Source organism: Vombatus ursinus, unplaced genomic scaffold (assembly GCF_900497805.2).
Source record: "Vombatus ursinus unplaced genomic scaffold, bare-nosed wombat genome assembly UNPS02014158.1, whole genome shotgun sequence".
NCBI classification, from domain to species: domain Eukaryota; kingdom Metazoa; phylum Chordata; class Mammalia; order Diprotodontia; family Vombatidae; genus Vombatus; species Vombatus ursinus.
The window spans coordinates 422364-447950 of record NW_020953936.1 but is presented as its reverse complement, the minus strand read 5'-3'; the positions used below and the strand labels follow the sequence as shown (position 1 = coordinate 447950).

General features: G+C 37.0%; 1 protein-coding gene across 1 annotated transcript in view; it reads right to left on the bottom strand.

The window, feature by feature from the left end:
* RECK (reversion inducing cysteine rich protein with kazal motifs) overlaps positions 1-25587 on the bottom strand; it is a 74401-nt gene that overhangs the window by 4691 nt on the left and 44123 nt on the right. The window contains exons 9-19 of the mRNA XM_027859124.1: positions 24325-24592; positions 21360-21539; positions 19453-19665; positions 18907-19043; positions 14006-14146; positions 11048-11236; positions 10498-10620; positions 8536-8707; positions 5115-5307; positions 1487-1697; positions 1148-1221 (exon numbers count right to left, since the gene is read on the bottom strand). Coding sequence (XP_027714925.1) covers positions 1148-1221; positions 1487-1697; positions 5115-5307; positions 8536-8707; positions 10498-10620; positions 11048-11236; positions 14006-14146; positions 18907-19043; positions 19453-19665; positions 21360-21539; positions 24325-24592 — 1901 coding nt within the window. The remainder of the gene's footprint in view (positions 1-1147; positions 1222-1486; positions 1698-5114; positions 5308-8535; positions 8708-10497; positions 10621-11047; positions 11237-14005; positions 14147-18906; positions 19044-19452; positions 19666-21359; positions 21540-24324; positions 24593-25587) is intronic.

Here is a 25587-nt window from a genome sequence, read left to right as displayed (position 1 = left end):
TTTATAGGAAGCCTTTCCTGATTCCTCTTAATTACAGTGCCTTCCCACTGTTGATTATTTCCAATTTATTCTGTATTTGGCTGTTTGCACATAGTTATTTGCATGTTTCTCCCCAATTAGATTTTTAGCTCTTTGAAAGCAGTTCTTTCACTTTTTTTGTATACCTAGCATTGCACACTTAATAAATCTTTATTGACTATCATTCTCTCTCCTTTGTGTAATTTCATCATTCTTGCGAAATCTATTTTAGAAACTTCCTCTACTTATTTAGATCAGTCAATCAACAAGCATTTATTAACCTACTATGTGCCAGGCACTGTGCTAAGCACTGAGGATACAAAGAAAGGCAAAAGACAATCCCTGGTCTCAAGGAGCTTTTAGTTCTAGAGCATTGCTTGGGACACTGAAATATTAACTACCTTGTCCGAAGTCACAATGTGCCAGAGACTAGACTTGGACCCAAGTCTTCTTGACTCCAAGGATGGTTCTCTATCCATCTACTTCCAGAGCTATCTCTTATCCATTTATATTGTATTACTTGTACATGCACTGCCTAGTATTAATCAATAATCAAGACTTTGGTTCTTAACATGATGGTTTATTCATTAGATGGCAGCAGTCTTTAGCAGATGCTATCTACACATCAAAACTCTGTCAAAGTGATAAACTTTGCTTAGTGTTAACACTCTCAGTGTTAACTTGGATTTTAAGTGGCCTTTTGATAGACTAACAGCTCCTCCTAGTGAGAACAGTTGTAAGTCAAATAAGCAAATTAATCTGGGACCAGAGCTGTCAGCAGAGACACATCCTGACAATGTACTGGTTACTGTATACCCTGAGCTGTTGAAGTTTAACTGTGACAGTTACAGATATTAAAATCACCCAAATTTAGTACTATTCTGTCTTTTCATTCTCAACAAATATGGTCTAAGAAAGAGCAAATTATTAATAATGGATCTGCATTCATTTCTGTAAGATAAGGCAGCTGGCCTAGATGCAATCTAATGTCTTTGGCTTAAATGTTAGATAAAAAGTTTGCTTTTCCGAATTATGAAACTAAAACCCTAATTGTTAAAATGAATTTACAAAATTGTTTTAAAAGAAGATGTGGCTTTTCTAAAATTTCTAATATTTTCTTAGTTTTTACCTTAGCAATTGTATCCAACTTTTCCTTGTCAAATAAAACTCTTAACATCCCTGCACACAATGGGCAACACGCACCTGTACAACAGAAACCAATGAAAATAAAGCAAATTGAAAACATCTGGGTAAATAATCAGCCCCTATATGAGGCTGTACAAGGTATGTACGTGGGGCTGGAAGTATAAGCATGACCTGTGACAGGGGCTGTTGCATAAAGGATAAAAGGAAAGAAAGAAAGGCAATTTTTAAGAAAGATTCATAGGATGTGCTGCAATATTGCAGGGAATTAAATATGGACTACAAACTGCCAATAACTGACATGTATGAACCTTCATGAACCCACCAGGTGAGATGACTGGTTTGCATCCAGTTGCTGGGAGAGGAGGACATTGGACTGCAGCACACTCTGTGAAGGAGCTGTATTCTGAGAGTGCTCCTACAGCCTGACAGGGGCCAGAGTAGTCCACTGCCACCCGATCAGAATAGGCAGCACATACATTACTGTAGGTTTCACCATTGTGTCCACAAACGGGTTTTGCTGATTTGCAAAAGGGCTGAAAGAAAAAAATAAGATTTACATTTAACTTTAATTATGTGGAAATTCTTTTCTGCAACATTAAGATCCTAAGGGAGTGTTTATTCTTTCTCATGGGAAAAATAAAAGGCACAGAGGCAAATCCTAGAGTCTACATTTTATCAATGGGCCAAGCAATAGCCACTTGGGCCATTCAAAGAAGATTATTTTTATGCTATCCTCTGGCTCCACTGATATGTGTTCATCCACTGTGAACTAATAAATTTATATATAATTACAATTAATGTAAATTAATAATAATAAAATTATATATATAATGCTATTTATTGCATTAGGGTGTTTTTGCTGATGTTTATTAGTTATTCTCTATAATAATATAAGCCAATCATAAATGTTCCAACATATTGTTATTAGATACATGTATGTGTATATATATATATATACATATATGTACATGCATATTTTTTTAATCCCTAAGAATTAAAAAGCCTACTCTGTCACTGTGAAACATGGAATCAAGTTTTAAGGCAGGTCTATTTTAGAGCTAAGATGACAAACAGAATCAAACAGACATAAGATCAAATTTTATTGTTATATAATGACCTAAACCCATGTAGGGAGGGAAAAGAATTCCAGTGCCTCTGAAACCTATATGGAGTCAGAAATCCTGGGTCCTAGTTCTACAAGAGCCACTTAACTAGCAGTATGATGTTCGGCCGGTCACTCTACCATTCAGGGCCTCAGTTTCTTTGTCTGTAAAATGGGGATAATACTTGCACTACCTCACAGAGTTGCCAAAACCAACAAATAAAGTGCTAAGCATATTACAACTGTAAAACACAATATGAATGCAAGCATGATGACTACTAATACAGTTTTTGATAATAATACCAAGTGCTATCATCCAATTTTTTTTTTTTTTTTGCCTCAAGATTGGTTTCATCTAAACTTTTCCAAGTAGATTGGCAGGTATCTTTCTCATAAAGGTCTCAAAATAAAAATACTCCTAATTCTTACCTACTTAAAACATACGACTAGAGAAAATTCTGGTTTTGAGTAAGATGGCTAAAAACTAACCATTAGTTGGGGTTGTTATAAAGAGTATTCTTGCATGGGTATGGACTGGATTAGATAACTTCTGAAGTCCCTTCAAGTGTGAGACTATTCTATTACTTGGGTTCAAAATCTGGTGACCTCTGGCAAGTCACTGAAACTCTTTGGGCCTAACTCTCCTTAAATGTAAAAAGCTGAAATTGAACTCAAGAGATGATTTCTAAGATCCCTTCCTGCTCTAAATCCTATGATCCTATATTCTTACTATCAAGACTTTAATTTCATAGTTTTGCAAACATATATCGAGCAATTGGTAAGAAATGGTAACCTGCTGAGAATAAAACAATTGGAGAAATGCATCTTCTTTATACATAGAACAGAAGGAACATTTCAGTTGTTTGGTATTTTCATTTTAATCTTAATCTTCAAAATCACTTAAAGATACGTTTACACTAAAAGAGGACCAACAATCACATAGAATAATTAGAACAGCAGCTTTCAGAAAGGAAGCTTGCTTAAGCAGCTGAACTTGGTTATAGGAATCCCTAATTTTATGTCTCTCACAAATCTTTCCAGGTCACTGTGATTTAGTTACAACAGTCAAGACTTTGTGTGCTAAAACCAAGAGGATTAGAGAAAAAAAGAACTCTGGTTATTTAATATAATGTGACTGGGTGCCTGAGTCTCAAAGTGGTAGCATACTATAGTTATTTTTGTTTTGCACAATAAATAGTTATTTTGTCAAAAAACAAAGCAGTATTCAGTTATTTTATAGGTATTAAAGTTTGTGATGTACATTTATAAAATGAATATGTGTGATGAACTCCCTCAAATATGTATGGTTTTGATCTTAATTAAATGTAGTTGCTCCATAATTGCAAACTAAATGGGGCAATGGATCCAGCAGAAAAGAAAACTCTGGAGACAAGGCAGACTCAGGTTCTGGGGATACGTAAGTGGAAATCCTAAGTAGGAAGAACCAAAAGGAAAAAAGGGGGAAAAGACTGCAGAATGAGAACAAAGCACAAATTTAATCAGTCAGAATTGGAAGAATAAGCTGTATGCTTGATTTAGGCTGGGGTCCTAGAAAAGATCATCTATGCCACCTATGGTGTAAGAAAACCAACATTGGTGGGTGTTAACTGGTTTGGAGGGGTCAATCATTTGAACCTGATTTTGTGTAATGTAATTAATGCTAGAAAGGAAGGGTTTATCTTTCTCAAGGACCAAAGCCCAAAAAGTTAGTTTCAGAATAAATAAAGTGGAACTGAGAAGAGAGATATTTTAAGCTGGCCAAAGTTAAGATTCTGCAACTAAGATACTTAGCTGTAATTTGCCTGCTTATTTCATAATTTGTACCCTAGGATTCCTTACACTGTAAAAAAGTAGTTGTTTTCTAAATATCTGGCTGAATGTCATGTAATGACTTCAGAAAGGGATCAAGGAATAAGGTGACAGACTTAAATGTCAAGATCATAGTTTAAAGAAAAGAATCTCTTTTATCCCTTCATTTGCAGCAGATATAAGTGACTCCTAATGAAGGTGCAGCCTTATTTTTCAAAGTGCCCCTGGTATTTTCATCACTGATATATTTCACTGGTCAGAGCATAAACTGTACTTCCCACCCAAGGTCTAGCTTGTAAAAAACCCAAGTGTGACCTACAACTATAGTAAGGGAACAAAGGCACAAGTAACAAATATCAAAGAAGTATTTTAAGTAAGTGACTTATTTAATCCCCATAATTTTATGTAATGATTTTTTAGTGTGCATCTATTTTTTTTTCCTTTTGGAAGAAATTTCACTTTAGGAGTATGATCTATTTAGACCAACACAATATATCTTGACTCCAATAATATACATGTATATGAGGGATACCTTCAAAAATAGGAAAAAACTAACAAGCATTTTAGTATTATATTAAAACTTAAAAGAGTAGGGAAGGTAATAAGCATTTTTAAAGCACTTAGTATGTGCTAAGTGCTTTATAAATACTATCTCATTTAATCCTTGCAACAACCCTGGGAGATAGATGTAGGTAGAGGTAGGAATATTATTCCTATTCTACAGCTGAGGAAATTGAGACAGACAGGTTAAGTGACTTCCCCAGGGTCACATGGCTAGTAAGTATCCAAGACCAAATTTGAACTCAGTGAACCACCGGGCTGCCTTTAAAAACATTTTCATTCATTGATGAGTACAGTGGAATTAAGTAACTCAGTAAATTTGTTTGATACATGTTCCCTAATATATGTACTTCTACCTGTGCTTCCAAAAAGTATACACTTATTTCATTCTTAGAAATAATTTGTATATTTGTTAGAAAAATAAGAAAAAAAGAAAAATTTGGAAAAGAAAAAGAAAAGAAAAATCATATAATTGTACCTGACATGGACCTTTGTAAGACATATTTTTTCCTCTTTGGTATAAAGTGCAGAGGTTGTTGTGTTCTACATTGTCTGTGTCACAAACAGGATCCCGAATCTGGTCACAGTTGAGTTGTCGAGGCACACATTCATACTGGTTGCACCCAAATTTATCAAAAGTGGTCAGGCAAACCTGAGGTTTTGGTATGCATCTAAAAAAAGTATGTTCATTACAGAGAACTACTTATTATGTCCACTTTTTGGGATAGTCAATAATCACTGACACACTTATCAAAGTTAAGTTTTGGCCAAGAATCTGAAGTTTTATATTTTGATACTTCAAAAGATCCATGATTTCTCCAATGTGATTAAAATCCCCTTCAACACAGATCAAAGGCCTTCACACTGTACCTGATATTTGATCAACCTTATCTTAACCCTCTATATCTTAGGTGATATCTGTTCAACCCATCCTTATAAGATGGTTTCTGACTCCACCAGCTCATTGACTCCACCAAGAACTGAGCTCTTCCAAGATACCAACAATTTCTTAATTCCTGCATCCAATGGCCTTTTCTCAGTCCTTCTTGACCCCTCTACAACACAACACTGTTGGTCACTCACTCCTTCATGGCTACTTCCTCCTCCCTGGGTTTTTATGACCTGGATATCTTTTGGCACTCCTCCTACCTGTCTGGCCACTTCTCAGTCTTTTTTTTACTGGATCATCAACCATAAGCTACTTCCAAGGCTCTGTCCTTGGCCCTCTACTATTTTTTTTTCCTATATACTCTCCTTTGGTAATCTCATTGGCTCCACTGTTTAATTATACTCTCCATACAGACATACCCCCAAATCTAGATGTCCAACTTTCATTTTTCTTATGAGCATGACTAATACCACATCACTGCCTGCCTTTTAGGCATCTCTTAATGTATATCCCTTAGGCACCTGAAACTCGGCATCACTAAAACAGAACTCATCATATTTCCTCCAAAATCATTTCTTAATCTTAACTTTCCTACTCCTTGTGAAGGCACCATTATCCTTCCAGTTGTCCAGTTATGATACTGGAGTTAATATTGACTTCACTCTCTCTTACCTTGCATAATGGTTTCTGAATCGTGTTGATTTACTGCTACAACTTCCCTCACCTATATCTCCTCCACGTCCAGTCTCCATCATTTGGTCCATTGCAATAGCCTCCTAACTGTCTCCCTTTCACCAGTCTCTCTCCTCTCCAATCCATCTGCCTCACTGGCCTAACAATGTTAACCCCTTGCTCAAAAAGTTTCAGTGTTCCTCTGTTACCACAAGCATAAAACAAAAACTGTCTGGCACTGAAAACTCTCTAATGACTGGTGCCAGCTATCTTTACAGACAAATTTGATATTACTGCCCTCAAGAATTCCACATTCCAGCCAAACTATCTTATTCTCTCTATAATATTTCATGTGTTGCTTTTGGGTAGGACATTTCTCAATCCCCCTTTTCTTCCCTGACACTGCCCTACTTTGGTATAGGTAACACCTCATGCCTGGACTACTGCAACAGTCTTCCTGGGGTCTGCCTGCCTCAAGCCTCTCTCCATTTAGGCACCAATATGATTTTCCTAAAGCACAGGTCCTACCAAGTTAACCTTTCTATTCAGTAAACTCCTGTGGCTTCCTATCACCTCCAGGATCAAATACCAAATGCTCTGTTTGGCATTCAAAGTGCTTCTCAACCTAGCCCCCTCCTCCCTTTCCAGTTTTCTTACCTTTGGCTCCCTGTCCCATACTCTTTGATCCAGTGACACTGGCTTCCTTGCAGTTTCATCAACAAGACACTTCATCTCTTGGCTTTGGGCATTTTCTCTGGCTGTTTCCCATGCCTGGAATGTTCTCCCTTCTCTGCTCCAACTACTGACCTTCCAGGTTTCCTTTAAGTCCCAACTAAAATCTCACCTTCTATAGGAAGTCTTCCTGAACCTTCACTCTTTTAAGTCTTTCCTATTTATCTTGTATATAGTTCATTTTGTACATATTTATTTGCAGATGTCTCCCCCATTAAATTTTGAGTTCTTGAAGGAACTATCTTTTGCCTCTTTTTGTATCCCCAATCTTAGCATAGTACCTGGCACATAGTAAGTGCTTAGTAAATATTTACTGGTAGATTGTGCCTTTATGTAGACTGTTCCTCAATACCTGCAATGTTTTCTCTCCTCACCTCTTTTTCTTGAACTCCTAGCTCCCTTCAAGCTTAGGTCAAATGGCAACTCCTACACAAGACCTTTCAACTTGTACTTGCTTCATAAAATACTTTCTATATATTTTTTTATTTATTCATCAGGGTACATACTGTTTCCTACTAGTAGAATGCATCTTGAAGGCAAAGACTATTTTCATTTTTCTCTTTGTATTCCTAGGGCCTGGCACACAGCTGGCATTTCTTAAATATTTGCTGAATGAATGAATTCATTATTTATTTTGGCCAAAAGAATTCATCACACGATGGTCAGTGTATAAGGCAATAAGCTTTATCAATATAGGAAAATTTAAATTCAAAAAGTGAAAAAACAGAGTCTCAATTTTAAATTTTAAGGGGAAATTACCTATGTTAATTTGGGCATAATTTACCTAAAACCACAAAATGCCTTCAGAACTGTAAATTTTTTGTGATAGGATTTGAATTTGTAATTTATAACAGTGTTAGTTATAGTTTAGCTTCAGAGAATCAAAAGAACGATTTCAAAATTAGTGCAAAGAAAAGTAACACTTAGTACCACTTATATTGATTAACAATGGGGGGATGATCGCCAGGAATTTAATATAAAATTAAAACTTAAAATCTAGATTAGAATTACGGGAAAGTACAGAAGGAGAGTTGGGGACAGTGTATGCATGGGGAAGGACTGTCAATCAATCCCATCTTTTTCCTTATGATATTTTCTGGTTCAGATTCTAAGGTATTATATATTTTCCAAATGGCTGACCAATTCTCTATCTCTCTTTTAACATGTGAAAAAGCCTGACAAAACCGTGGAAAAGAACTTTCAGGATTGATATGTAACTGCTTAAATTCTAAATCTTGGTAAGAAACCAGTGGCATTATTGTGATAGGATCTAATCAAGACTTTTAGGAGCTTCAGTGAACCAACAAGAACTTAAATCCCAGCTGTTTAAAGGAAACTAAAAGCTCTACGATGGTCAAATTGAATAAATGACTTCTGTCCACCGAACAGAGAAAATCAACCCTAAATCCTGCTTAAATTTCACTTTAAGTACAGATTGGAAGCTAGATTTCAAAGGGTCAAAGAACAAGTATCAGCATGCTTTCCATAGACTACTTAATTCCCTTCCCTAAAAATAATGTCTTGGAACAATAAAGTTTTACAGTATTATGTCCTACTTGTTAAAATGCAATCATCTGAAAAACATTATATAAAGTTTATGAAGTACCTTTGAGATTTTTGACAGGGATTAGGATTACATGGATCCTTAGAGACACATGATCCAAATTCAAATTGATGGTCCTGAAGACCAACACATCGTGCAATGCATGCACTTGGATAAGTGCGTCCATTCTGTCCACACACTGGGACAAACTGATCTGCACAGTTACATGGTAGACCTGAAAACAATAAGATTACAACCATCACACTTACTTGCATATTTCCCACAAATGCTGTGATTAGAAAATCTTGGAAAATATTCTCCCCTTCAAGATTCCACATTTGTCTCTGCTCTAAAACAACCACCATAATGACAGCTAAGGATGGAGCTGACAAACAGCTAAATTAAATGAACAGGCTGGGATGGAGGAAATGGAGAGCTGGCTAGCACTCCTTCTAGCTTTCCAACAACCTGCTTCTCTCCCCTTTATCCTCTCTCTTTTTAGCTTCCTTTTCCTTTTGGGAACATAGTGTTGTTGAATTCCCTAGTATGCTGACAATCCTTTGGGCAATGTGAAGTTTCCTGGTTCTTCCTTTGGAGTGTAAGGTGCTTAAAACCTTAGCCCTGAAACCTGAAGGAGATATGAGTAGACTCCGAGGAAAACTGCAAATCAGGTTCCCTACTTGTCTTTTTGGGTAGCTAGGTGACACAGTGGATAGAGTACTGGGCCTAAAGCATGGAAGACCCATCCTCTTGAGTTCAAATCTGGCTTCAGTCACTTAGTAGGAGGGTGACCCTTGGCAAGTCACTTAACCCTGTTTGTCTCAATTTCCTCATCTGTAAAATGAACTGGAGAAGAAAGTGGCAAATCAATTCAGTATCTTTGCCAAGAAAACCCCCAACTGGGGTCACAAAGAGTCAGACACAACGGAAAAACAACTGAACTGAAACTTTTTCCCTACCCTGGCACTGCCCCCTCCCCCCTCCTTCTCCCCCCATTCCAGGCTAGAATCAGCTTGGCAGGAGGGGAGAGGTGCTACTAAGGTACAGTCATCAGGGCAGCTCTTTTGCCTTCTTTCAACTTAGAAATAGAGAAGTGGGAGAAGTAGATGCTTGGAGAGACTAAAATCTCAACCAGAGACAGAAGCAATCTTAATGCCATGTTTGCTAAGATTTCAGGATACACGGAGGAAAGAGGTGGAGCTGAGCGAGTTCTCTGGAGACAGGTATTCAAGGAGGCAGCAAGGTGTGGTGGAAAGATGCTACCTTAGGTCAGACAACCTCAGTTCAAATCCTGTGTCTGCTGATTACCCGTAAGTCACCTCATCTGGAACCTGTTTTCTCATCTGCAAAGTGAGAGGGGTTGAACAAGGTGACCTTTAAGGTCAGCTTTCCATCCCTCAGTCTAAGTCTCTGATAGCTATGGTAACAGGAATAGGCTTGCCTTGACTATTTTTGCTAAGTCTGGGCATTAGAGGTCAAACACATGATAAACTTAGGTTGTTGAGAATGGGTGAAAATTTTCCTGGTTTACTAAATTTGGGTAATGATTTCCAGAGGTTGAGAAAAATTTCAAACACAAGGGCTCTTTGATGTATGCCACCAAAGTAGCCTGATTAATGATTAGTCCTTTCAGTGATCATACATGAGTAGGTATTCAACTAAGCACACTGGTATGACCTAACTAAAATTAGTCCAATTATTTATGTACCTCCACCATGTCTCCTAGAAATTTAGAGCTAAAAGGTGTCGGAGGAAGCTCCCTGATCTAACTACCTCACTTTATAAATGAAGAAACTGATGCCCAGCTAAGTTAAGTAGCTTAGGTTCTATTTTCCCCCTATATTTATCTGTCCTTAAATTCTTTAGTCATATGGTTTTAATACTACTCTCTGATGTTTGAAAATGACTGACATCCCAGTTACCTTGATACCAAAATTTCAGGAATAATTCCCACAAAGGGGAAAAAAAACCTATGTTCAAGATACCTGAAGGACCAGCTTATTTCCTGTGATTTGAAATGATTACCTGTAAACGTGTGGCGATCATCTTCTGAGCTGTGTTCATTTAGGCACAGGCGAGTAGAGCATATCAAATTGCCAGCAAAACAGGAACAGACATTGCAGTCTATGTTAAAAGACATTCCGTGGCCTTAGAGAAAAGAATGAAAATGTTTGAGAATATTAGAAACATGTCTGTGTTTAAGAAATAGATAGAAGTGTGTTTTATAATGTAGAATTAAAATAGAAGTTCTCAAAACATTATCTTTAATTGTTCATACTAACCAATTTGTTAAATCTGTTCTATTCTGCATGCCCACAGTGCTTCAGCACCCAAAAACTTAATGTTTAAAATTCATTTTTTCCTATACCTTTTGCAACATATAACATCAATACATTTTATTTGGGAAAATGGCAGAATATGAAATACTTGGTTTGCAGAATGGCTACAACCTCCTCCGGGGCACTGCTGGGTACAGAGTCCACTCAGTGCCACATCTATTAGAAAAAGCTTTACCTATGATTTACTTTTAATCTAGCCTAAGTGTTTGTAATTATAAAATACATATAACACTCACTTTTTCTTTTCCCTCCAACAATACAAGACTTCTGCAGGTCTACACAATGCATTTCCATACAGTTTTCTAACAGTCCACTTTGTCCACAAGTACAAATTTTATAACAACCAACTTCTCCTGAAGATGATGGTACCTGGATAAGTGTTCCTTGCCGGACAATGAAATCTGAAGCTTCTCCTAATTTGCAACCTATGCAAAGAAAAATTAACTGAGCAAAATAAAAAAGAGCTGTTCTTTATTTATCAAAAACAGATTTTTTATGTTACCTATGGATCATAAGGGATATACAAAACTTTCATAAGACTAGGATGTTTGCCTTAATGTTCTTGGCCAAAAATGTCTCTTCTATCTCCTGCAAATTAATTTAATCTTAATACATTTTATTGATGTATTTTGATTTATATTACAGTTATTTCAGGGAGAAAAAAATCTGCTCTACATACCACTCCCCCCTGCTCTGCGAGTGAACTCTCCTTTGTGACAAAGAATACCCTTTAAGCAAAAGTATCAGACATAATGACTATCTGACAATCTATTAAGCATTTTGTTATAACAGTCCTTCATGTCTCTCTGACATGTGCAAGGAATTGTTGTTTCACTATCTTCAAAGGCTTTTAAATTATTCAGAATTCAACTCTGAGTGATCTTTTCATATACATCAATAGCATCATTATGTGTATGATTTTTTGGGTTCTGCTTAGGACGACAGGGTCATAGCTGAAAGACCTTAGAAGCCAGCTATAGTCCAATGCCCTCATTTTGCACATGAGGAAGCTGAGCTTATTTTGCTCTGTATCAATTCATGCAAGTCTTTCTATATATATCTATAAATTCTCCATATTTGCTATTTCATACTGTATAATAGTATTTCATTACACTCATATACTATAGTTTTTTTTGAACCATTCCTTGACTGATAGTCAGCTATTTTGTTTCTAGTTATTAGCTACCACAAAGAATGATTCTATATGCATGGCAGCATTGGTATATATTAGAGCTTTGGGTATATAATGGAGGTTTGTTTCTGTCTTTGACCTCCTTGGGGTATAAGGCTAGAAGTAGGATCACTGAAGGCCTCTTTAAATTATATGTAGTACTAGGCAAAGGCTGAGAGCTATTCAAAGATTATTGTAGCTTAGTGCCAGCCCTGTGCAAATGTATATATTCTCTACATTTTGGGGGAAGATTCAAAGATTTAAAAGTACTACAGACAGTTCCTACTTAAGTGGACTGTTCCACAGACCTCTATGTAAAATAATTTTTACATAATGTGCATTTGCCTGAAGGGGGCCACTTGTCTGTGGAGGGAGAGGGCCAGTACACAGTTCAAGGACATATGGAAGCCAGGGACAGAGAAAAAAGAGGAGGAAGAAGAGGAATGTACAGGGACCAGGACCAGCCACGTGGGGCCTGGCCAGAACCAAGAGAAAAGATACATTCAGAGAAGTCATGTGGGGGCTGGACATGGACCCAGATAAGAGAGGATGGGTAACTCGAGTGCTGGAGGTCACAAGCCAAATCTCCTATTCAGTAGAGATGGCAGTCTCTCCATAATTCCATTCTGCTTTCACTTGGAGGGTTTTTTTAGTTCTCTTTTTTAGGCTATTTTTTGGTAGAAGGCTACAGAATGCCAAACTGAGGGGCAGGAGCTGAAAGAGCACAGCGGATTTTCTTTTTAAATTTCTTTATGTAAAGTCGAGTTTGCAATGTAAATGTACATAAAGCAAAAACTATAAATTTCAAGTATTTGAAAAATAAGCATGTAAAAATATTTAGGAATAGAATTTGGAATTCTTTACTAAGTGCAAATATTTGGGTAGGATTAATAATGAAAATTTCCCATGCCTATATATGTATGTGTGTATATTTATTTGTGTGTATATATGCATATACATACTTTCCTATCCCAAAGTGGCTTTCTTGGTTTTCAAAAAATAAACTTTTCAATTAAGTTAAATGCATGAGTCAAAGAATCTGAAAATAGATTCACCCCTAAAAGGCCTGTGCTTCTCTGAATGTAATTTTTAAAATCTGGTCTCAAAGTACAAAATAAAAATGTCTACTAATTCATAATCTTAAACAGTTCTACCATGATTCCATGGCTAATCTAGCATACAAATTAATCACAGGATTATAGTTTTAAAGTTAGAAGGGCCTTTAGAGGCCATTTAGTCCAACACTTCCATTTTACCTATAAGGAAATTGAGACCCAAAAAGATTAAGTGACTTCCCTAGGTCACACAGGTTAAGTTGCACAGTAAGTGTCAGAGGGGGGTATATGAACCCAATTTTCTAACTCCAAATCTGATGATCTTTCTACTGTACTAGATCTCCCATAAGATGCCAAGCTAGAAGGCTCATTTGAAATAAATATAGTCTAACCTCATCATTTTACATACGAGGAAACTGGGATTTGTTCAAGGTTACCCAAGGTGAAAGACAGCTGGAATTTGACCCAAGGTCCTCTGATTCCAGTCCTGTGATCTTTAGGATTATCTCCTTAGGATTATCCATTGAGACATAATAAAACAATGGACTTCTTTACTGGTTTAATGATTCTTCTTCTGGAGATCATTCTTCATTTATTTTGCAGATGGTTATATTAACACAGCAAAGAAAAATGGTTATTTCCCCCCAATTACATGTTAGAACAATTTTTAAAGATTTTTTTTTTAAAGTTTTGAGTTCCAAATTCCATTTCTTCCTTCCTTCCCTCCCCCCTCCCTGAGACAGCAATCAGATACAGGTTATACATGTGCAATCATGTACAACATTTACATATTAGTCATTTTATCACTTTTTAAAAAAGAACTTCAGAGATAGTATAAGGAGAGGGAAAGTAATTTTCAAGGAAAGTATAGAAAATTAGCATGATGTTCTTTTGGGAGAAAGTCCTGTCATTTGCGATTTATATTTAAAATACAAAATCTGAAGAACAAATAAACATATACTGCTTACCTTGAACACAAAAATAAGGAAGACATGGATCACCAGACTGACATCCTTTTCTATTCACCTCACATAATTCATTAGCAGAACAAGGATTTGGGTTACAGGGATGAGTAACATCTTCTACAATGCTATCTAAGGAACTTGGCCCTGAAAAGTCAATAGCAAATAGTTTAAATGACTTGGAGGAATAATGGGAGACCTATGAATTTTGAATACTATTTTAAATAAAAAATAAGGTAATGAATACAAAGAGAGCTTGGCTTGACTTTTGGTTAATCAATCTAAAGTTTTGGTTCATTAGTGAATTTGATTTAAAAAGGGCTAATGTCCAAGAGGGAAGTCATTCTACCACGGGCCATATTCCTTATGGTAAGTTTGATGACAGACCTTGTTTATACAGTAAATGCTAATGTGTCTTGCCTCTGCCTTGTGGCTATATAATTTAAAGCCCAACTCAAATGCTCCTTTCCCAGGGAAGCTGATCCTCTCCTGGTGGTCCTCTCTTATCCCTCTCAGACTTCAAAAAACACTTTGTTTTTGCACCTCTCTAGGATACTCATCATAGGTTTTTGTATATCATGTGTACTTAACAAATGTTTGCTGAATTGTACTCAATGTGTTAAAGTGGCAACTAGGCTGCTAAAATATAAGATGTGCAGAACATTCATGTGAAATTCAAATAACTTCCAATTTCCTAAATGTTTTTTTCCCCTTTCGAAGTATTTAGCCTCTAAATGGATAGGTGATCAATTTAACAGTTTGCATGTATCTGGATATTGCCTACCTTGTTTTATTCTTGATTTTTCTTTTATGGTCATCTATAAGGTATAATGCACTATGAAATAGGTGGTCAAAATGCAAACTTTGTGTCACCTTCTCCAGACACCCTAGAGACATTCTCTCAGAAAGGGAAGCCAACAGCAGCTGGCCTTCATTCCATGTGCTCACAACAAGCCAAGTGCCTTTATTTACTCCCTTCACTAATTCCATTTGTCTTGTTATGCTGAATCATGCTTAATTATATTGCCTCAGAACCCAACTCCATAATCAATTCAATTCAACAGACATTTATTAAACATCTACCATGTACAAAATTATTTAATTTAAAATTTAATGGCATTTTAAATGCACATATATTTGTGTTCACTGACAGTGATTTTTAAAAAGTTCAAGTAGAGAAAAAAATTACTTTCATTTGTCTTTTTTATTCCTATTTACTTTGATCACTTTTAGTGAAAAGTAAAATTATGATAGGGTTTAGAGAGACAGTGTAATGGACTGATTAGAGAGTCAATCTTGGAGTCAGAAAGACCTGGGGTCCAAATTGTGCCTCTTACAGACTGGCAAGGCAATGCAAATTTCAGAGTAGGCTTAGCTCTTCATTGGTAAAGGGGTTTTCCATCACAGGTGTGTCTCAAATAAAAACGTGCTAAGTTGTGATGCTAGGCACGAGTATACACAAAAAAAATGCAAGAAGGAACATCAAGCATTCCAGTCGGGATACAAAGAAGATACAGAGAAATAAAAGGCAATTTAAGGAAGGAGCACTAACAAGAAGGTAACAGCTGAAGAAAGGGAAGGATTGTAGGAAGTAGAGGTGAGGGGGTGGTGCACTCCAGACACAAAGGCACCTTGTGACGAGTGAGCGAGAGAGAGAGAGAGAGAGAGAGAGAGAGAGAGAGAGAGAGAGAGAGAGAGAGAGAGAGAGAGAGAGAGAGAGAGAGAAGACAGACGGCGTTCACAACGGGGAACATGTGAAATAAGATGGAGCCACAATGCAGTTCTGGTGTTTGTATCTTATCCTAGAAGAAATACATTCTAACACAGTCACTTGGTCAGGGTGGCCTCTGAAACAGTGCAGACAAGTCATACTGCTCCTACCCCTCACAGATGTAAGGGTGGGGGTTAACTGAGGCAATCAAGCACTAAGCTCTCCCCTCTTAAAGTAACCAACAAAACACTTTGCCTCCGGAATCTTTAATAGTTGAGTGTGTCTTTATTGAATCATTTAGTCAAAAGCATTAAACTAGTGTACACCTAGCCCCAAGAGGGGGACTCCAGAGCAATGCCCTTTCAGGACTTGGCTAGAACTGCTATCTGACACTTGACCGATGATGGTTTCTGAACCAGCCACACTCACAAGGTGCTCATGAGTTTAATAGCTTTGACTGAATGATTCAATAAAGACACAGTCAACGATTAAAGATACCAGAGGCAACGTTTTGTTGGTTATTTTAAGTGGGATGGGATGACTGACTCAATCAAATCAAAACTTCCATATATGTAAAATATATACATGTACTTTATCTAATGAGATCATCTGCCTCTCTGTGTTAATTTCAGCCTAGTAATTTTCCAGATATATTACAATATATACAAATATAGGTCCCTTGATTGCAATCTACTCAATAGAATTCCAAAATTCATATGTAATAAATTCATTCTTCAGAACAGTATTCCTCGAAGAATTTAGGAGCTCAGTCAAAGGAGCACCATCCCTCCCCCTATATTTAGTATATGTTCATTTTGAAAAATCAAAGACTTTTCACAGCAGTTACTGCTACTGCCAGCTCTAGTTATATTTTAAAAATAATGGTATTATAGATATAGAGGACAGTACATTACAGATCAAAGGACTGAGGGACTTGGGTAGTCAGCAGGGGGCTAGTGAATACCATATGTGGAAATTTAAGATTTTAGTTGCTAGGATCATTCAAAGGGGGGGGGGGGGGCTGGTTCAGAAGAAGTTGTTTCCAGTTAAGAAACATTTATTAATACTGAAAATAGTTAACTTTTTGGAAGAAATTTAGTTTTGACCTACTTAACAATGTTTTGATACTTGTGATACACACTTAGTTAAAAGGCAGTACTATAGATTTTCAACAGATTATTCAAACAGTTCTGGCTTTACCTAAAGAGACCTCTATGTAAAGCGATTTTTACATAATGCAAATTTGCCTGCAGATGTGGGGAATGGAGGGAGGGAGAAAGGAAGGGGGGCTGCCTACCTATGGAGGCACATGGTTCAAGGATGTGTGGGGGATGGGAAAAGAGAAGAGAGAGCAAGAGGCCTGGCTGGGCCTGAGAGAAGGCAGGTGGGGAGGTGGGGGGGTGGATGGGGGGGTGGAGAAGGGCAGTACTGAGCATAGATGGACTGAAGACAGACAGACACATGGGGTGGACATGCAGGCACAGCAGGGCAAAGGTCTCCTCTCTAGGTGCTGGAGGTTTCAAGCCACACGCTGACCTAGCAGTCATGGCAGTCTCTTAATGTGTCTATTCTCTTGCTTGCAATCAGAGTTTATTTTTAGTGTTTTTTTCTGGGGATGGGGTGTGGTAGGTTGTGAGGGAGGTTGTGAGGACTGGTGCTGCTGAGCAGAGGGGAAGAGTGGAAAGAAAGAGCACAGTACTGTACGGTAAAGTTAACATAGGTGTTTTTTGGAATGTGGATTTCTTTCAGAATTCTTTATATTAAGTTGAATTTGCAACATAAATTTACATAAAGAGAGAACTGTCTGTATATTTATCTGTGGCTATAAAACAAGAGAGACTTCTCCAAGTCAAGTGTTAGGATGCTACTTTTGCTTTTTTTTTTTCTCTTTACAGCAACTTTATCTAAACTGAGTCATCTAAAGCCATGTAGTATTATATGACTACTTTGTGTAACAAACAAGTTTCTGGAAAAAAAACATATGTACAAATCTAATTTTAATGTACCAAATCATGTTAAATACATTGGGGGTGGGGGGTAGATGTCTTGTTATCCTTAGTAGCCTATTGTGAACTCCTCTGTGGAGTAAATAATTCTTTTGTGAAGGAAATAAAAACCTAGTTTATTCATTTTAATTCATCAAACACATTAGTTCACATCTAAGGCACTGTGCTAGGTACTGGAGACATACAGATGATAAAATAACATAGATCCTGAAATATAACATGCATACAAGTATAATCTGAGGTAAAATGCCATTAGGACAAAGGAGAAATGTAGCAAAAGTGCCATAAGAAAATATGATGAACAGAACACTCACAACTGAGAAAATCAGGGAAGATTTCACAGAAGAGATGACACCTGAACTGAGCTGTGAAGGAAGAGGGGTTTTGGCAGGCAGAAATTAACAGAGCTTGTCCGGGTCATGGGGAGAAACTATGGGCGAATGACAAAGTTGGGAATGCGTAGGCCATGGCAGGTCAACCACCAACTGATCCAGTTTGTCTGTAATGTCAAATGCATGAAGGGGAAGAGTGTAAAGGAAGACTAAAAGGTTTCATTTTTTTTAAAGTATGATTGAATTACATTAGGGATCCAACATATTTTTTGAGCATAACAAATCTCTAATTTAATAATGAAGGATATTGAGACAATAGGAGTCACTAATAGAAATCTATTTAATGGCCAAGATCTCTTCCCTAGAGAAGATGTAAAAATTCTACTAGTCAAGGGATATATTTATCTTTGTTTTTGTTTTTGTTTTTTGGCTAGGCGATGGGGTTAAGTGACTTGCCCAGGGTCACACAGCTAGTAAGTGTTATGTGTCTGAGGCTGGATTTGAACTCAGGTCCTCCTGAATCCAGGGCCGGTGCTCTATCCACTGCGCCACCTAGCTGCCCCCAAGGATACTTACCTTTATCCTAATCTACCAAGATTCAAAATCAAGAAATTTAATACTAAAAGAGAACAATGAATAATAAATGGTCATTTCTTTCTGATTACATTGATAGTAATGGCATGTCTAAAATATTTTCTTAGATTAAAAACATCAAACTGGAATTTATAATTGGGGTTTTTTTTAAAAATTATTTTGTGTTACATAAAGGAGGCTTGTTAAAAATAAATACCACCAGAAATAAATAAATAAATAAATAATTAAAGCATATTTGAACTCTTATACAGAAATGTTACTTACTAAGATATGTATCTAAAGGTATACAGTTCTCCAAGTCATCTGTAGGAGACAGAAGCTCACAAATGCTTTCAGCTGTGTGGTCTTCAGGAAACTTATTGTGATCTCCACATTTCTTAAGAATCTCTATACAATCAGATCTGAAGAGAAAAACATTATGCACAAAATCATACCATTCACATCAACCTCAAGATGGATCTCTTAGGGTGCAGCTCCATGAAGGTGAATGCCTAAAAGGTCTGACTGCCTAAACTATCCAACACATATCACCATCAAACTATATTACTGTCATCCACAGTTTGGAGAAGTTTATTACAAAGAGGGTGCCTCTGCAAGGTGTATTTTTCAGATACAGGACCTCACAAAAATCATCTATCAAGGCTAAGAAGAGTTGTGATTTATGTCAGGGAAGGAATTTCCAGAGTGATGAAATCATGGATCCTCAAAAGTGCTTTAGTAGAAGGCAAGTTCTCACTATAGTAATTATCATTTAAATAACTAACACTATGATCCCAATCTGTAATGTTAAGATTATTTAAAAAGACTTACTTGCAAATAATGCTTCCCCTGGATTTGCTATGACAAGGTTTAATCTGGAGAGAGCAAGCAATTGCTTTCCACATTTCAGGTTGACATTTTTTAATGTCCAGAACAGGTATGTTTATGAATGGCATTTTTATGCTTCCTTTTTCCCATAGCTTCATGTCGTTCATGGCTCCTTGGTCCGATTGAGCATTACAACTCCTGAAAAGCTCTGTTGGCCTGAAAAGAAAAAGTCACATGTGGTGACAATGATGTTCCTTCCAGCCAAATGCCATGGCAAATTACAGCAATACCAGTGCATGTACACAATGCAACACTGAAAAATGAATTTAAGTCAATGGAAAATCATATGAAACCCTGAAAAGAAGAATCAAATAAAATTATATGAGACTACAACTTCAACTTAATAAAATAGTGTTTTCTTGGTTAACATGACAAGACCCAATTTTTCAAAAGATTCCCATAATAATTTCTAGGACTTTATATTTCAATAAATAACTTGACATACTCAACAATATTTTAAAAAATATTTTCAACACATCTAAAAATTTATTTTTCTATTTTTAAGTTAGACTTTTATTTCCTAATATTTTAAAACTAGCTGTAAAAATATCACAATACACTTACTCAAAGTAATTTGAAGAGCACAAGCTGTGTCATCCTGAAGTGAATAAGCTCTGAAAAATGTACTGATTCACTGATTGAAAAAATACACAACAAAAAAGTTCCTATGAACTCAATATCATTTTAAAATGAATTTGTAACATCATTAGTCACAATTATATACAGATGAAAATAGTAATGTGTAAGACAATATTTATTCGATTATCTAAAAAGGTATGATTGCTTATTTATAGATTTACATATGAATTCATAGATGCTTTACAATAATTCCATGGTTTACAGCTTGGGAACAAATGGCTATATCATTACATTTAAATTCTCAGTGTATTTTAGTATACTTCTATAACTAAGGTGAATTTTAGTGTGTGTGAGGAAGATTTTGTTATTCCTTTTTAGATAACAGTTCTAGGATCCTAGATAATATTTCCCATGAATAATGGTTGAAAACATCTCCACCACGCTTACACAGTGAGATATAGGGATGACATGATGTACACCTGTGCTGTGCTAGGTCATGATGATAGTGCTAAAGTTAACCTGTGAGCTTAATGTTAGCAAGATACTTTCTTTGTTTTTTGCCCGATAAAGCAAGTGGGCAGTGATCAGTAAGGGGGGAACCCATTTTGGGGATTTGGGTAATGTGTAGAGGAATGCATGTGCCTGCCTTGATTGGTCCTCATCAAGGCTTGGGGGGAATCTGTGTGCTTGCCTCAATTGGCCCCCAATGAGGCTTAGGGGATCTTGAACGAGTTGTACTTGTATTCTCGCCCGCCCCTGTGAGAAGTAGGATTAGGGAATGCTGTAGGAGCTGGTGCTCCCATTATCAGCAACCCTTTTGAGAACACTAGACTAGAAAAAGTAAGCTTATTTAAGCCCTCTGAAGCTGTCTTCCTGTCTGACTGGATCAAAAGTGAACCTGTTAGAACACCTGTTAGTTTTAGGAGCCCTCCTGGGTTCTCCGGACCAACAAATGGTGTTACCCGTGAAACAACTTCAAAGAACTTTAATATCCTGATGACGTATTTTCCATGATTTAGAAATTCGACTATTACGTTTCCTAATTGAAAGTTGGCTTACCATTTTGAACCATTTCCCATTTAGATTTACCATTTCAGTCTTAAGAGGAAATCAAAGGGGGTATTTTCTTATAACCAAATAAAAATTCAGTCAAGTTAAGGGTTTGGTTTTTTTACTCATTCTACCAACAAAACAAATTTACAATAAAAGTATATTTTCATTTACAACATGAGAATTCCTTACAAAACTACATACTACCTGTTGTTTCCTACCTGTTGTTAAAATTAGTGCAGTAAGAAAGGTTTCTACAGCCCAACTGACAAGGCTCTCGAACATCTGCTAAACAGGTCAGCATGGAAACTTCTACTGGATTATATTCACAAAATCGATCAAACTCTTGCCAGCTTTGTGTATTGCCCCAGCTCATGCTATAAAGCTTAGTGCATAGTTCCCTGAAACAAATTTACATTTGGCTAATTAGAAGAGTTAGATAAACATTTAAAATACAATGTGTTGTAACAGTTTCATAAAGACCATTTCAAAAAGCCTGTCACATAACAGAAAATGTAGAAATAGACATGAGGAAGTGTGGTATAATGGATAGAGAGCTAGCTGGTCTTGGAATCAAGAAGAGCTAAATTCCAGTCCTGCTTCTGACACATACTGGCTGTGTGACCCTCAGTGAATCACTTAACCATTCAGTGCCCCAAGTAGCTCCCAGAACCTAAATTGCAGAAAAGGTGCCAATTGGCATCAGTATAGGATAGGGGTGAAGCCAGGCCACAGGTTCCCCACCCTTGGTATAAGGATATTGGTCCCCTGGAAATTTCTACACAAATCAAATCACAGGTCTAGGTATGAATAAATACCTGACTTACCTAAAACCAAAACCCTAGAATGAAGCCTTTATAAAATACAGAGGAAGAAAATACTGTCAGAACAATAGTTTTAATTATAACTGAGAGAAGCTATAGTGAGGCTCTCAGGCCTCTTCCCAGAATGGTTGTCCTGCCATGAGCATGCTTGACCAATAAACCTGGTGATCAGAAAACGGGCTCCCTATAAACTCTCAGGGCCCTTGCTTTCATGTGCAGGTCATGACACAGCAGCATCCTAGGTGATACAGAGAGCCTTGGGAAACAGCTCACGGCTCCATCGGTTTCTGGTTCCAGGTACCAGATTAATTCTGTTTGACTTGGGTTTGGGAGAGAGCACCACCGATTCAATAGGAGAGCTAGAAGAATCTCAGTTCAAGTCTTGCTTCTCAGGTCCACACTGGGACTTCCCCATATCAATGATATCACAGGTCTAGTTCCTATCCCAATTCAAGACAAAAAATCGAGGAGAAGAGAAGGAGCATTTTTTCCAAATCTCTAGCTTCAGAAGACATATTCTGATGTTTTACAGTGAGAAAAGAAGCAATTTGGATGACTATTATCATCTTTTAAACCCAAAAGACTATGAATTTAAAGATAACTGTGTGCTAAGTTCTTTGTATAATAATAGAACCGCCTCTTAATAAAATGCAATGTTATCTAAATTTTAGGTTCTCCAAAAGTCAAGATATGAAATCTACTTGCATCTCACTGAATAAGTGACTTTGCGCTTAAAGATATATAACAACTGAGGATCCCAAGATGGCCTACATGTGATAGCTTTTGTACAATGAAGACTTAACTTTACATTTTCAACACATGTTCAGTGATTAACAAACAATAAAGTCTAGGAAGTATCCAGAGTTGCATTTAAATTGCATTGTATAATGGATAAACTGGGTCCAAAATTAAATGGAAGGAGAGGAACAGGCTGGATGCCTTCAAGGAAATTATAAAGTTCCTTTAATGACTCCAAACTTCTCTCCAAAACAAAGGCCCATTATCTTAATATGTCATATAGCTATGACATATGGAAACACCAGTCTCTGATGAATTGAAAATGAGTATCATGCAAAGGGCAATGGATCTGCACAAGGTGGGTATAAGCAGAAATAATATATCACAAATAAGGGACTTCAAATATTAGCAGGAGTAAAGGATGCCATTAGCAAAATATGTTACCTAAAAAGAAGGCAGGCTGGTTAGACAGACAGGGTGAAGAGACAGCCTGAATGCTCCACTGCTCCTCTTGTGAGGAAGACCTTATACACATTGTGCAGCAAATTTATGTGAGGACTTGGACCAGCGTCTCACATGATCATGAAAATAGACATCACATGAAGGGAAATATACTTAGTTTTTCACAATATGGCTACTATGGAAGTGTTTTGCATGACTACACATGTATAACCTGTATCAAGTTGCTTGCCTTCTCAATGAGGATGGGTGAGGAGGGAGGAAGGGAGAAAATTTGGAACCCAAAATTTTAAAAACAAAAGTTAAAAAATTGTTTTCATATTCAACTGGGAAATAAGATATACAGGAAATGGGGTACAGAAATCTATCCTTCCCTACAGGAAAACTGAAGGGGAAGGGGATAACAGAAGAGGGGGAGAGATAGAAGGGAGGGCAGATTACGAGCAGAGGGGGTATTCAGAATGCATGCTGTCTTGGGTTGGGGGGAGAGGCGAGATGAGGTGAAAATTTGGAACTCAAAATCTTGTGGAAGTGAGTGTTGAAAACTAAAAATAAATAAATTAATTAAAAAAATAGGTATCATAGATCTATTTCAGTATTTGAAAACAATGTCACTGTTCTGATAGGGAAGGAATAAGGTACTTTAAAAATATTTTCTAATTTCAGAATCTAGTTATGGAACCTAAGGCAAAGCAAGTGCTGATTTTAGTCTCTGAGGTTTTGTTGCTCAAAAGACAGTCTCCTATAATAATGAAGTTAGGAATAGAGAGAGAATGCAGAAGCTGAAAATCCTAACAGCATCATATATTGTGAAGGAAAAATGGAGGAAGAGGTGGAATGACTGATACTCATAGAACCTCGGGAGGTTGTTTGGTCTATCCCCCAGGTCTAAATTATCATTAACTTTTTGCTATGAAGAAATCTTTGTTCTAGTCATTCACAAACGCAATGGTAATATATTCAAGGTCATACTTTTAAAATTTGTTGCTGTCATTCAGGTCCAAGACCACTAAATATTCTGATTTTTTTCTAGTCCTTGTCCCAAAGCCTTTATAGTGTTAAAACTGCAGGACTTAAGATATTTATTTAAAGTTTTGGATGTTTAAAGTCACTTATTATTGTGTTGCTTTCCAGCAGCTTTAATAAAGAAAAAAGCAATACTGACCTACATGTGGAAGTATTTGCTTTAGAACAGCAATGTAATTTGGCTCCATCGAGGCCTGTTGAAGGAGGTGGATACACAGTGACGCCAGGGTGAACAGACCTGGAGCTTTCAAGAAAACATTGCCAGAGTGGATCCTGTGGCAGAGGCATTGTTTTACAACCTTCTATGAGTCCATCCACTATTTCAAGTTCTGTCTTCATTGACATAAGAATTCTCTTGCAAGCATTTTGGCAGGCATAGTCTTCAGCTCTATCACAGCAATATAAACCTAAATTGATGGAATATAAAGGCTCAATTAAGTCTTTTACAACACCAATTATACTAGGGATTGGGGAAGAAATAGCTCCTGCCCTAAAGATTATAATTTAATATGGATAATAAGCCACAAATAGCTTTAGATGGCAAGTACATAAAAGAAGTTCTGAGTGTTGAGTTTAGACTAGAGATCATTACCACCAGGAGAGGAGGAATCAGGGAAAGCTTTCTGGAAGAGTTGTCACATGAGCTGTTCTTTGAAGGCTGTAGGTAGGGATTCTGAAGTAGTAGAGATAAAGAGAAGGGCATTCCAGGCAGATGTCCTGCAAGAGCATAGGACTTATCCCAAAATGGAAACGAGTTTAGTTTGGCTAAGGTGTAAGGTAAGAGAGAGTAGTGAGAGAGAGTTCTGGAAAAGGAGATCAGACCACACTGTGCAGTACCTTCCACGTCAACTAAGCAGTCTAGAATTTATCTTTTTTTTTTTCTTTTTGGCTAGGCAATGGGGTTAAGTGACTTGCCCAGGGTCACACAGCTAGTAAGTGTTATGTGTCTCAGGCCAGATTTGAACTCAGGTCCTCCTGAATCCAGGGCTGGTGCTCTATCCACCGCGCCACCTACCTGCCCCTAGAATTTATCTTTAAGGAAAGGGTAAGCTACTGAAAATTTCTGGGAAAGAGTGGGGTGGGGCAGGGGTATGTGTGAGACCTTCTAAAAGATATACATTAGGCAGAATAGAATAAGTGTATAGAATAGTCTGAAAACCAGCAATTGGATGAGTTTTCACATCTAATTTTTTTCCTAGGGAATGCCAGATTTACAAATAATTTTTGAAAATCATTAAGTCCACCAAAATTTTATTTAGTTCTTTAAATCTGTTTTGACTTCAGCCATGTTTATTAAGGCCAACCCTATGCCCCTCCCAGTTCTTATATCCTTAAGCTAGGAGAATATCTATGAAATGAAAAATACTTAGAATTCCTTTACAGAGTCCCAAGAAAACTTGAA